This window comes from Asterias amurensis, chromosome 11, assembly GCF_032118995.1.
Source record: "Asterias amurensis chromosome 11, ASM3211899v1".
NCBI lineage: Eukaryota > Metazoa > Echinodermata > Asteroidea > Forcipulatida > Asteriidae > Asterias > Asterias amurensis.
The window spans coordinates 2230146-2244527 of NC_092658.1; the positions used below are offsets into that span (position 1 = coordinate 2230146).

General features: G+C 35.8%; 1 protein-coding gene across 3 annotated transcripts in view; it reads right to left on the bottom strand.

The window, feature by feature from the left end:
• The window catches only part of LOC139944658 (uncharacterized), a 30119-nt gene that overhangs the window by 3068 nt on the left and 12669 nt on the right, over positions 1-14382 (bottom strand). Inside the window, exons 7-19 of one of the 3 annotated variants that reach the window (XM_071941722.1) lie at positions 14188-14325; positions 12317-12487; positions 10936-11160; positions 10407-10529; positions 9773-9847; positions 7427-7537; positions 6017-6195; positions 4992-5054; positions 4357-4458; positions 3628-3813; positions 1409-1516; positions 1084-1131; positions 604-700 (exon numbers count right to left, since the gene is read on the bottom strand). In XM_071941722.1, the coding sequence (XP_071797823.1) occupies positions 604-700; positions 1084-1131; positions 1409-1516; positions 3628-3813; positions 4357-4458; positions 4992-5054; positions 6017-6195; positions 7427-7537; positions 9773-9847; positions 10407-10529; positions 10936-11160; positions 12317-12487; positions 14188-14325 (1626 nt within the window). The remainder of the gene's footprint in view (positions 1-603; positions 701-1083; positions 1132-1408; positions 1517-3627; positions 3814-4356; positions 4459-4991; positions 5055-6016; positions 6196-7426; positions 7538-9772; positions 9848-10406; positions 10530-10935; positions 11161-12316; positions 12488-14187; positions 14326-14382) is intronic. The other 2 variants (XM_071941723.1, XM_071941725.1) reach the window with 2 other exon arrangements.

Consider the following 14382-nt stretch of genomic DNA (forward strand, 5'->3'; position numbering starts at 1 on the left):
GTTCTGTTTCATAGGCAAATATACATTCTTTTGAGCTAGAGTGATTGTCTGGGAAGATTTCAGGTGTGTTCCTGTGTTTCTCTAACAAAGCAGCAAGACTCATTAACAACCATCAGAGCTTGGATTTGGCTGTGTACCACAGTGTTTCTGGTACACGGCAAGAAATCTTGATGTGTAATAATAAATGTATTTATAACGCGCCTTTTCCAAAGGATACAAAGCAGCAATTATATTTACTGCAAGGTGAGTGGGACGAAGATTTTGAAATTAAGAGACCTAATCCTTAGCACACCATGCAACGGTTTACAGGGTGCTGCGGCGCATTCAGCAGCCGCAGCTAGGAACACCGGGGCGAACCTCTTTTCGATAAGTGCATGCACTATTTTATTTTACATGCGTGACACAACACATTGATGTGTTTAGGATTCTCAGCCTTTAGACATGAGCTATAGAGTTTTTCAAGCAGATTTTTAGGGGGGGAGGAACCCAGTGTACGAGGCTGCTTTTACCCATAATTTTTCTGGTTCATGAAAATACTCTCATTTGACTGGTTTCCTCAGACTTTGCGTCATCCCATGGATTCATAAATAGAAATAATTATACCTTTTGTGGTGTTATAGTTGGTAATCTTTCGATATCGTCAGCTCCAATTCGTCCTTTGTAGATGTGACCATCTTGTCCTTGAATGTCGGCCTCCATCCTAGGAAAAAAAAATAGGAAAATAATCTTATCAATTGGTTTCTAAATGGATATAAAAGATTGTAAGTATTTTCATTAAAAAGCAATTAGAACCAGCATAGCTCTTTTGCAGAACAACATCACACAAAAACAGTACATTAGAGTTGGCAGGGTTTTAGATTTTAGGAAATCTGACATGAGGTTGGAGTGATTTAGTCTCATAAAGAAATTTCTACCCTGTTTTTGTAAAAGTTTATCTGCTTGGTTAGGGTCGGGACAATTAAGGATAAAGCTGAGCTCAGCTGTCAACAGTATCTGCTATGAAGGGAAATACAACCTAAAGTATGTTGGAATAAAAAAAAACATTTATAAATTATAAATTAAATAATGATTCATTTTACTTACTTTCCATTTACAAAAGTAACTGGAACATCTTCTTCTCGTGCAATCCCACTGCAAGAACAAAAAAATTACGCAATATTTTTATGTTTCAAAGTAAGTTTTCTTACATTTTTTTCTGAAAACAAAGGGGAGTAAACAAATCAACAAGAATAAGTAATGTCTAGGCGTATGGTTATGTTTATACAAAAAAGAATGGTCTCTATAAGTGTGAAGAACAGTTATGCAGATTGGCTACATAACAGTTAGAAAATGAGGAAGAATTGGTGAACATTTATTCTTGATGTCTTTCCACTATAAGTTAGATATAATAACACCATAATAGACTTACGTTAGATTAGCCATACGAGTATTCCGCCTGTGTGGATATGTCATGGTGTGACTTCCTCCACAACTTCTACTCGTTGCAAAGTAATCTGGGACATCCACATTGTTTCCACTGTAAACAAAAACAAAAATTCAAAAAAATCAATAGTCTGAAAAATCAGGGTGTCAACAAAATTTTTATGGATTAAAATTCCTCCTACTTTGGTTAAATCTATGTTGACTATAATCAGCCACTAGGGCCCAATTCACAAAGCTGCTTAACGGCTGGTTTTGTGCTTACTCCTGAGTTTTTATTTCATAGTGACTGTAAGCAAATGAAAGGCATGCTAAACCTTCTGGCGCTTACTGTATGAAAATGATTGAATAATTAATCCGAATCCACCGTGAGTTGCAAAATGGCCACCTTATTTTCTTGCTAAACCATTATATTTTTGCTGCTATGGTAAGCACAAAAAAGTTAAGCGGCGCTATGGTAATGGCACCTGGGCCCAATTTCATAAAGCCTGTAAGCACACAAATTTGCTTAACATAAAATTTCTTCCTTGATAAAAACAGGATTACCATCCAAATTTTCACATGTTTTTCAGGATAAGTAAGCAACAGCTGAATACCAGTAGCAAGCAGTGTGCAACAAATGGAATTTGGTTGGTAATCCTGTTTTATCAAGAAAGAAATTTAATGATAAGCAAATTTTTGTGTTTATGAAATGGGGCCCTTAACTTGCTCATAAAGTGCAGTGTTTGTGGTAAAACCATGTACATTAGATTGGTCTGAATTAAGTGTAGACTCTGGAAGGAGGCAGTGGGGAGGGGTGGGGCGAGGGGGGGACCACATTATTTTTGAATGATTTGAATTCAATTTGAAGCCAAAAATGATGTTGTTGTTACTTTTGAGCAATAATACTATTTGCAGTGCAATGGGTTATATTATTTTAGGTCAAATTGTTCTTTTTGCATGCAAACTTTGCAATTTGTTTTCTTCAATTTTGTTGTCCTTCACCGTCACATTTAAAGTTAGTATCACTCAGTGCCAATGTGCAAGTCTGTTTTTAATCGTTGTATATCACTTTAAAAAACAAATATATATATATATATATATTTTAGACAGTTTTAGGGAGTGAGTATTCAATATTTGTTAGAAACCGATCGTTTCATTTTTTGTGTTGGTTGAAACCAATTCTTCAAAACATGAAAAAAATCATCTTTTGTTCAGCTCCAGCCAAGGGAAATATCATCTAGACGTTTTTGGGTTGTTTACAGCAACTAATTTCTTTATGTTGTAATTCCAATTGGGAAGATGTTCAGAATATTTCACTAGAGAAACCCCCCCAAAATCTCAAGTAAACAAATGTTAAAAGTTCATTGAATGCCATGGATACCCACCAACTTTTATTCGCTTTCTGTTTTTGTCTTTTTGTACTATTATTATTATTATTTTTATTTTTTTGTTGGTTTCTGAAGCATGTGCAGACCCGGAAAAAAAAAGTTTTTTGTCTTCCATCTGAAAGGATTTAAAAAAAAACACACCCAGCATTCAGTGGTGAAAAAGAAAACACTCCAAACGTGTGGTGAGAAAAAAACACGAAAAACAACATCACTACGAAACCGTACCTTAGAGTTGGCGGGGTTTTAGATTTAAGGAAATCGGTCATAAGACGTGAATGCTTTAATCTCATGAGTTCACCCTGGGGTGACGAGATCGAGGGAAGAGTACTCTCAATTTGGAGAAATTCAACTTCAGGGGTACTAGGGTTCATTGCCCTAAGGAGCGGCATTCATGGAAAAATAAAATGAGAAGTTAAGCAAAGAAATCAACAACCATTAATTTAGGCTTAAACACCGTAAATTTGAACTCAAATACCTGGAGTTTGCGCTCAAATACTTATCTTTGTGCTCAAATACAAAACAGCAATGGTATATTTGGCTTGATACATCAAAAAGGTTAATTTCAAAATAGTTTGAACTGTCCTAACTTTAACTTTTAGCAAACTTTCACCCTAACAGTTACCTGTGATATAAAATGACCTGTGACCTATAAAATTCCTTATACAAAACAGCAAGGGTAGATACATGTAGATAGATAGATTTTGCTTTATACTTTGTATATGGCAACACGTTTGAATTCAAATTGTTTTGAACTGTCCTATTATAAATTCTATTCCAACCTTAACTTTAAGTAAACTTTGACCTAAACCTGCTACCTAACTAAATGACCTAAAATAACCTTTGTTTTTCCCGATGCCCTTCGAAGACCATCTGCTGTGGAATGTTCTTCACAAACATTGGCGTCTTCATGACATTCTTGTCAAAGTGGACTAGGTAAGCTAAGATGTCCTGTTTACGTTGTCTAGCTAACTCCTGTTCATGTAGTGCCCGTTCATAATGAAGGACGTTCTTGCCTGGCTTGGAGCTAAATTTGTGATCCCCCCATGAAAACATTAAGGAGTAGAGATAGTGGGAGTAAAAGACGAGGGAGAATGTGATCTTAGTTGAGATGGGGGAGGAATGGGGATGGGGAAAAGTAGGGAAAGGAAGTTTATGAGTTGTGAGGCTTTGAAACAAGAGGATAGTAATATGATGCTTGCTTTTTAGGAGATTTGGAAACAAGGGGAACAATGAGGACAATCAAATAATAGCTTTGACTAGAAATATAGAAATGTGATCTTAAACTGAGCTAACCTAAGAAATAGGGGATGAAACCATTTGTGATCCTATGCAATGAAAGGTTTCTAAATAACTGGAAAAATACATTATGCTTAAATTGTCATCATAAGAAGACGCTAACCTGAAATTTTTCAACAACACTTTAACAAATATCTGACCGTAACTAATCAAGTACTATAATTATTTCACAAGTTTATTTTAACCAAAAAAAAAATAAAAAAGTAAAAATGAATATTGTTAAAAATATGTATCTATTTTATTACACAAGGTAATTAAATGAATGACTCACTTTTTCTGAGCTGCACGGATCTGTTCTAGTTCGAACGTTGTGTACGGTCGTCCAGATCTCATTCCAGGCAGACCCTTAGACTCTGGAAGAGACGCTAATGGCCTGATCAAACGCAAATCAAGAAACAAACAAATATTCATCAAACAGGCGGGAAGAAATCAGAACATTTCAGACTCATTGAGCCACTTGCTGCTTCTGTCTTATAATAAATAATTCCTTGTTCAACTTTTAAATATACTAAAATATTCCCCCTTTTTCGTATGTATATATAATAGTATGATAGTATATTTTAAAAATAATCTCTGTTTTTTTTTATAAGCCAGCGACATAGGAAACAAAGGCAGGCCCCCCAAGCCATAGTTATTAGGTTAACTTGTTTATTTCCTGGCATGTGTTGCTGGCTTTATTGTATGTTCTAGTGTCATTTTCATTATTGTCTTGCTCTGTATTGTTTGATTGTATTGTTGTCTGATTACCAAGTAAATAATAATTATAATAATAATAGCAATGTTGGCTGGTCTTAAACTTCGTAAAATCGAAACATTGAAAAATAGACATCTATCGTATTAATTACTAAAAAACTTCTGAATTAAGGAAAAAACATCAACGAAAAGAAGACACTTAATTAAACTTACGGTTGTGGTGTCATATCAAGCGGCCTGTCACAGGATATGCAGTTGTATCTTTGAATAAGAGGTCTGCAACAAACAAAATTTAAAATGTATTATTTATATCTGCAGCTGGTTTCTTAAAGACACTGGACACTATTGGTAATTGTCAAAGACCAGTCTTCGCACTTGGTGTATCTCAACATATGCATAAAATAACAAACCTGGGAAAATTTGAGCTCAATTGGTCGTCGAAGTTGCAAGATAATAATGAAAGAAAAAACCCCTTGTCACACGAAGTTGTGTGCGTTTAGATGGTTGATTTCGAGACCTCAAGTTCTAAACCTGAGGTCTTGAAATCAAATTCGTGGAAAATTACTTCTTTCTCCAAAACTATGTCACTTTAGAGGGAGCCGCTTCTCACAATGTTTTATACCATCAACCTCTCCCCATTACTCGTCACCAAGAAAGGTTTTATGCTAATAATTATTTTGAGTAATTACCAATAGTGTCCACTGCCTTTAATCTTCGTGACACTTGCTAGAATGTACTTTCTTATTGGCAATAGAATAGCCACCTGGAACAAAGTTTTTTTTCACCAGTCCAACAGCCTTTTTCAGTGGTCTACATGATAAGAGTATTTTGATGTCATTTGTAAGAGACTTGATAATGATAATTTTTGAACAATCTGTGCTTGAATATGAGTAAACCCTAGTACCATTGTGCCACACGCATTCGTTCACAATTTTGGATTGGCGTTTGCTATCGGTTGACGTGCACAAATTTGATGTAGCAATTCTGTCTCTATAAGTCTGGGGATTCAAATTTAAGTGGTAACATCAACATGCGCTGACGTAAGGACGTCCTTAGCACCACCAGTAGTAACAGTCACAGCCAGTTGCCATGGCCGCAAATTCAGATCCACTGCTAAACCTCACAAATGGCTCCAGTAGCCAGCAGAACCACTTAGATAAGAGTGTATAAGTCCTTTTATGTTTTAAGTGCCATTTAGCAAGTGGAAAACTCACTTACTCTTATGTTTTAAAACTTACTTTCTAAAGCCAGCTGCATCTTCATGTGATGTGTCCACCTCCACCTTCCGTACCATCTTAGCTCCGACCGACTTAATGCGGTTATCGAGATACGACTTGAGCGGGTCCAGTTCCATCCGGTCCAGCTTGTTATCAATGTCTAATTTCATCTCACTTACTGCTTCCTGCCATGCTGAGCGCTGTTTGAAATGAAACAAAGAGTAATGAATTTATTAATCTTCTTTTGGTCTTGGCAGTTAATTATGAGCTGGATCCATTGGAAACAGGACCCAATTTCATAAAGCTGTTTGGCAGAAAATACTGTTTGACAAAATTCTTTGCTAAGCAAAAATTAAAAATACATTATAAGACTTCATCTCTGACGCAATCATATTTACATCAGTTAAACAAATATGCGATTGTCTGTTGTTACTCCATAAGATTTCTCAATATTTCCATGAAATTATTTCATATAAAAACATTCCTTGAAAAGCAGTGATATCATTCTACATCTGGCAAAATATCAATCTGCATCAGACAAAATCATTTCCTGTCTGTGAAATAATTTAGACATATCAATGGCGTAGCCACAAGCTATTTTGTTCCACCACTGCTTTTTCAATCATTTTGATGATTAGTAGCCATTTTATACGCGCCAGACAAAACAAATTAGCAACAGGGTAACGCATCTCTTTCAACAACTACCTGCCATTAAGACTGTATTAAATGGTTTAAATACTCAGAAATCTGAGAAGCAATTCATGCATGAATCGTTTCTCAGATTCAAATGTTTTGGAGTGAAAAGAATTATCCAACCCATTTACACTTTAATGGGAATCCTGTCTCAATTTTGTTTTAATATCAACAGCTGCAGTGCTTCTCCAAAGTGAGTTTTTATGGTCATCAATTTTTGGCGTATTTACCAAGTTATAATCCTTCCTTTAAGCCTACCATAGACCCTCATTTTCACCAATTCTCAGATTCATATATATTTGGCTCGAAAAATTACCCAAACCATATATAATTTGATGGGAACCCTTTCTCAAAATAGTTTGTACTATCAACACCTGCAGTGCTTCTCCAAAGTGAACTTTTATGGTGATAAATTTTTGCCGTATTTACCAAAATATGATTCTACCTTTAAGCGAGCCATGCTCGTTTTCACCTATTCTCAGATTCAAATATTTTGGCTAAAAAAATTATCCAAACCATATATAATTTGATGGGAATCCTTTCTCAAAATAGTTTCTATTATCAACACCTGCAGTGCTTCTCCCTAGTGAATTTTTATGGTCATTAGTTTTTTTGGGTATTTACCAACTACTCTACCTTTAAGCCTGGCGTATAGACGCTTATTACCAACACATTCACTGACTTCAATTATCCCGTCAATAAATCATAACCAAATTAATCGTTAACCATCTCACTTACGTGGCCAGACAATTTGTCAGCGACGTCATTGAGGTTCCGAGACAGCTCTTCCACCGTTCCCTGGAACTGTGTCGTGCTGACTTTGTTCTCCAGCGCACGCTTGTCGGCTTTCTGTAATAAACATGGGGTGAAGGTGGGAAAGGAAATGTTTGCTTAGGTGCCGATATTAAATAATAATCATAATGAATGACATTTTTGTTGCGCTAGACCTATTTCAAACTGCTAAAAATTGTATTTTTGAAGAAAAAAAAATATAATTCGAAGAAAACGTTTTGACATGATGTGGTCTTATTTTGTTGCAGGGTTTTGATACCTTTTGTAGTTCAAGTTGTTGGTCATGACATGAATCCCTACTCACTGAGAATAAGATGTACAGTGTGTATATAATATAATCTAGGCCTACCTGTAGAAGTTTCAGCTTCATTAGTCTTCAAGTTTTTGAGACTTAAAGCCATTGGACACTTTCGGTACGAAAAAAAAAAAAAGTTCACAGATTTACAAATAATTTACAGGGTTTACAGAAGGTAATGGTGAAAGACTTCTCTTGAAATATTATTCAATGAAATGCTTTACTTTTTGAGAAAACATCAAAACAATATCAATTCTCGATAGCGAGAATTACAGATTTATTTTAAACACATGCCATGACACGACGAAACGTGCGGAAACAAGAGTGGGTTTTCCCGTTATTTACTCCCGACTCTGATGACCGATTGAGCCTAAATTTTCACAGGTTTGTTATTTTACATACAAGTTGTGATACACGAAGTGTGGGACTTGGACAATACTGTTTACCGAAAGGTGTCCAATGGCTTTAAAATGAAAATCACAGACCAATGTGTTCAGTAGAGTCACGTAAATCTGTTGACATGCTAAAATAGTTTCTATCTCACTTAGACAAACATTTAAACAAAATATTGTTACTGTTTATTTCTATAAAAACTACAGCACCTCAGCAGGTAATATTTGAAGGGAGGCTATCTACTACCATTACTGTAAGTTTATAACCATATAAGTTTAATGTAAATCTGTGGACGTTTGTCTTTTGTGTCCTACAAAAAGAACCTTAACCCTTTAGTCAATTCTATTGGTTGAATGAGAGTGTGCGTATTCTGCGTTGAGAAATTCAACCAATAGAAAGCGTTCTCTTTGCGTCGTTTTGTTTTGTTATCGCTGCAGTGGGACCGGGCCTTTACAATTATTGGATTACAATGAAGTTGGAAACCTCTGAAATGCCAGTAAAACGTGCTATGTGTTAGCACACCCCTCACCCCTTTCTGTACCTTTAATGCATTTCAACACTTGGTGAGTTTAAAATCCAAATACTAGTTCACACAGAATAAACAAATAAAAACCTCCCGACCTTTGTTTTTTATACCCTTCAGATTTCCAAACAGGGTAAATGCTCACTCTAGTGACTTTATTAGATTAAATTCACTCTGATAAATCTGTCTTGTTTCTTCAAAAGGAAATCGATTAGATACGTGAATGCTAAGGAGCCGCTTCGTCAATATAGGCCAAGGCTGTTTTTTGTTTTTTTATGCTGCTGACGCATTTTACCCAATTTTAACACCAGGATAGATGCCTGTAATTTGTTTTCAATGTTAATATGGAATCTTCTTTCAAGTGGTTATAAGAACGCTGGACTCGAGCTCTGGTTTTTCTAACCAGCAGGTGTGGGTTTGAGTCCTAGTGTGGAAATTGAATCCTTGATTTAAACTACTAAATAGAAATTGCTTTGTCCTTCGGATAGGACATAAGCTGTACATGTAGGTCCCATGTACTAAGATTGGTATTGCTTGTAAAAAAAAAAGAACCCAGCACACTTGATGCGGAAGACTAGCATGTATATTTGTTTAAAGGTTTCCTGCGGCTTGCGAGCAACAGTGATTCAGCCATTTTTATTATTCATTTGGCATTTTCACATTCAAATAAAAAAAAAATCAAACATTATCAAATAAAGATTAAACATTAAAAGGAATCCATCAAGTATATTATTTCAACAGAATTAAATTTAAAAAATATCAAAAAATAAAAAAAATTAGAAAGTGGGTAGGTAGTAAAAAGTAGGAACAACAATCCAGGTTTGCCGGAACGGACAAACTGTTGTTGCTGTAAATTTGATGTATCAAAGGCTGAAAAGAATTTCCCATCGTGGATAATAAAGTGAATTGAAATTGAAACTGATTGAAATTGAAAAGTGTCCCCCTGTCACCAAGACGCATCCTTAGTCGCATTACCAGAAATAGGCCCCCCCTATATAACAATAATAAAATTGAGTGCATCACAAAACAATTAATTCGACCTTCGAGCACCTCTTTAAATTAAAACGCAAGTTGAACTCACCACATCTATCTCCATGATGACATGTTCCTTGTCAGCCTTATTCTCTTGAAGTCTATCTACGAATGTATACAATGCCTGCAAAAAAAATGAGAAGACTCCAAAATTACTCATCAATTTGTCCCCGGAAATAAAAAAAGTGATAGTGATATAGCTTCTTTGTAGGGAATTTGAGATGGTTGTCGCTGAAGTTTAATCATTGTTTCCGACCTCTGAAACTCAGATGTTTCTATCTATTTTTGTTTTTGTTTTTTTAAGATGGATTCTTACAAGTTTGCTTGAATATTTCTTGTTTTTTGGTCCTTTGTTTGTTTGGCCCTTTTGAGTCGGGTTGATTTAGTCTATAACTTGGTGTTGCAAGGGCATATTATTTAGGAGGGCATCTGGGTGCCAACTTGCAGCAGAAAATTAAAAACATAATTTTACAAACACATTTCTTACACAATTTTTATCGTAAGCTGTTATAAGGCAGTCACAAACACAACTTAGTCAGTACTCAATGAACTTTTTTTTTTTTTTTTTTTACCACCGGTGAATACCGATAATGGGTAAAACCCCCCAAAAATGAATAAACTGATTATAAGTAATAGTTTATTATGAACATTTGATAAACCAATCAATTAAATTGTCTACTTACATCAATGTGCTTTTGTTTGCTGTTGTGTTCGTCCACAAGTTGTACACAAGTGTGGTTTAGTTTGTCCACTTCTGCTTGTAGCTGGAGTATTAATTTCTGCATATTGGTCACAATTTCACTATCCTAAATGATGAAAGAAAGAAATGTTTCAAGATAAAAATGGAGTCAATTTGTAAAAATGTTACTGCACTGGCTTTCTGAATGACTTTTGATGTGTCTTCAGGGCAGAATTCAAAGGTTTATTAGCCAGTGATCTTACTTTCAAGCCAGTTATTTATCAGCTAATTTAAACTTTTTATCAAGTAACAAAAATCATTCATAATACCAGATTTTTTAAAACAGAGTCAATTCAAACACGAGTAACAAAAACTGTCACAATTCCAAATATATAAAGAAAAAACAAATATTTTAACATCAAATGGTCTCATGATTACAATCTAATGTACACATTTTTTACTTGCATGCAGGACGACAATGTCATGCACACAAATATCCAACAAATTCCCATCAAATTGAAGACCGAGCGTACCAAGTCAAGACCCCCTCCCGACCCCGCTGTTTGGTCCAGCGTCTCCCTAGCCACCAGCATCCCCATGGAGGCCCGCGACTCCATCTGTTTGCCCTGTGAGTCAAGCTTCCACTCCAAGTGGTTAAGTCTGGAGGTGACGCTGGTCAGTTGCTTGCCCAGCTCTTGGGTCAAGCCGTGAGTGTGACCCTCCAGTTGGTCCTGAAGTTGTGTATGGATGCTGTCAAGCTGGTGATGTTAGAGAGCGGGTTAAAGGTGGTGATGTTAATGGGTTATGGTGGTGAGTTCTGAGAGTTGTGGTGATTGTTTAGGGTGATAGTAAAAATGAGGGTAAGAACGATTACTTAGAAAGGCAACAATGGTGTGATTTTGATGGTAGAAGCAAAGCAGTTATTAGTATCCACATCAAACGTTACATTGATGATATTTGAAAAGGATAGTTTAAAAAAAATTTAAAAATTCAAGAATGAATGTTTGAGCTTAGAATAGGCCTGCTGATAGGACTTGCAAAAAAAGTCACAAGTTCCTGCTTCATGCTAGACTTTGACATTCAAAACAAACTGGCTACCATGGTGATGAATAAATTATATTCATAAAATATATTAACTAAGCAGCAACTTTCAGCGCATATTCACCAAAAAAAATATGCAGTGTACTTTTTACAAATTTAAAGAACCAAATACTTTGATCAAGTAAATGTAATTTTTTTTAATTACACATGCACGGCTTCCCTCTAGGAGACTAAAATATATGCAAACAAGGCGCTATTAATGTTACGTGACTGAGCCAAACTAAGCCAGCAATCAAAACATCAAACTTATTCAGTGAAGCACACTGTCCTGAGGGAAAACTATTTCTTCGCAAACACCTCTCACTTATAAAAAATTAACATATATTAGAATAAATTAGCAGACATTTGGTTTTAAGAGAAACAAGGTAAATGAAATAAGGGGTAAGTCTTTTTCTAGTTGCCTGAAAACATGAGCACTTTTCCAAATAACCTTATACAAAGTAACACACTTTTTGGGGACAAACTATAGATTTTAGATAAATATATTTCATAAATAAATCAACTTTTGTTAAAAAAACTTTCCTATCAACTAACCCTGGATCCACTTGGAATCAGTAGATTTAATAAAAAGCCTCCCCCAAAATGTTGCTATATTTTTTTTCATGAGTGTTTGCCTAAATGTTCTCTCTTAAAAACAAAAAGTTTACAACTGGTCACTGATGAAGAGCCATTTATTATATTCCTGTAACCATCTCAGCTCCCTGTGGAGTATACAGCCTGTGCTACCAAACTAACCCAATCACGTGAACCATCTCTATCTCTGCCCTCAAGAAGCAATTATAGCTTTAAGTATCTCGCTAAATACCAACTAACCCTGGCAACAGACACGGCACTCCCTACTGGGAGGTTTTTAGCCATGGCGACTATATCTGCCGCCAGACCGGCTTCCATCGCCGCCATGTCTTTCTTGAGTTGTTGTATATCTTCTGCCGAGGCGGGCACCATCTTAGATTGCTCGCTGATCCACCTGTCTAGTTCATTCATCTGAAGATGCAATCAGTGTTAAGGAGAGATAGAGAGAGAGAGGAGGCAGGGTGCTGTTTATGGTTCTTAAAGGGTGCTAAGTTCTTAGTACTATAGTGGTTAGTACTTTAAGATGCTGACTTATCAGAAAGTGCCCTGTTTTGGTTAATGGGATGTGTGTGAACTTCTATTCCTTCATGGGTCGGCCATCTTTTTGTTTTTAGTCCCTGACCCTTGAATACAATGAAAGGCAACTAGACTATTTTTAAGTCAGGAGCTTTTTATTAACTTGAATTCAAAAAGCTGCGTCCAGTTCTATTATTTGCATGCCATTAAGATTACCATTGTTCTTTAATGAGACTACTTTTAGATCAGTTTCACTGATGAAGTTGAATAAGGTTGTGAAAATACAGTGTCGCAAACTTCTCATTTTTGATAAATACTTTTGCTTGCCGTGTCAGAAATATAGAATTTGATTTAAAAAAAAAGTAAAATGATCACTGGCTACACGGCAGTTAACGGTTGTATGGCTTCTGACTGGCACCCCCGAACAAAGATATTGACAAAATAGGGACACTGTCAACATAGGGCTACATAGCTCAGTTGGGAGAGCACCGGCACGTTAATCCGGGGGTCGTTGGTTCGAATCCCACTCTAGTCAATTCTTTGTTCAACCCCAAAAATCATTTCAAAAAATTTACCAAGTCAGTTTCCCTTGTGGTTTATATTGATAAAAAAAGGACATTTTGTAACTTGTACAAACAACAGTCAACTGTAAGTAATTGTAGTAATGTAAGTTTCTGGGGGTAAACAAAATATCTATACGCATCAAAAGTTGGAATAAAGTTTGTGTTTCTGCAAGAAAATGAATGAAATTAAAAAGCACAGCAATCAATGTTAGTGCACCTCAAACCAATGTGAAATAAGCCAGAGTGGCTAAAAGTGCTTTATCAAATCCACACTGCAGTGTTTATGAATGGGACATGAAGAAGATATTATGGTACTCTGGATGGGTAGACCCATTTGCGGAGAATGTCAACTTAATGAAAAGGGCAAACTATAATTCAGAGATTTGTCTTTTAAAACACCTGATCAAGGAAAGACAGATGGTGTGCTCAAATTTAATTTTTCTGCCAATTTCAACACTAGAAGTATCATTTTAACTTACTTTTTGAAAGATTTGTTTTCTTCAGAAAATAAAAGTGCAATCAAGTTTGCATGAAAATGACTAAAATTTTAGCATAAAAACATCAACCCTCCATTTGCCCTTTTCTATTCCTGAATGAACATCGTTCTTGCCGCAATGGATTTGCTCAACACAATTATTGTGAAAGCTTAATAAAAGTGTGATTTATGTTATAAACTTAATGGGTGGTAAGATCAAATGAAGCTCTGTATAGTGGTTGGGAGTATAATTAGGTGACATTTGCAGAAAGTAAATCCCTTTGAGTACTGTTGGTTCAGAAAGGAACCGTTAGTTGACAACTAAATTTTCGGTACGCTTGACTCTGTTGCTACTTCTGGTAGTTTGGCTTGGCGCACAAAGGCGAGGACCAGAACAGAATAAGCTGGCTTAGGTCAGTTAAGCATGATTTCAAGTTATTAACTCTGAGTTGAAAAATATACAAATAAACTGTTGCAGCAATTTCCAATCCTGGGTAAACCAAATTAATATTTGTATGACAAAGAAATAAACATTTTTGATTTATAGTCCTTCTTACCTTGTCTTTGCCCTCTCGCAATGAGTCTAACCCCTCCTTGAGTTCCTCCAACATTCTTGTAAGATCGTCCGGAACGTCTTTCTTCTCTCCAAGTAACTTCTTAACATCATCCAAGTCTGCCTTGGTCTTCATCAGATCCTTTTTGCAAAATCAGACAATATTAATGAGATATTACAAGACTCGAACTGTAACCAG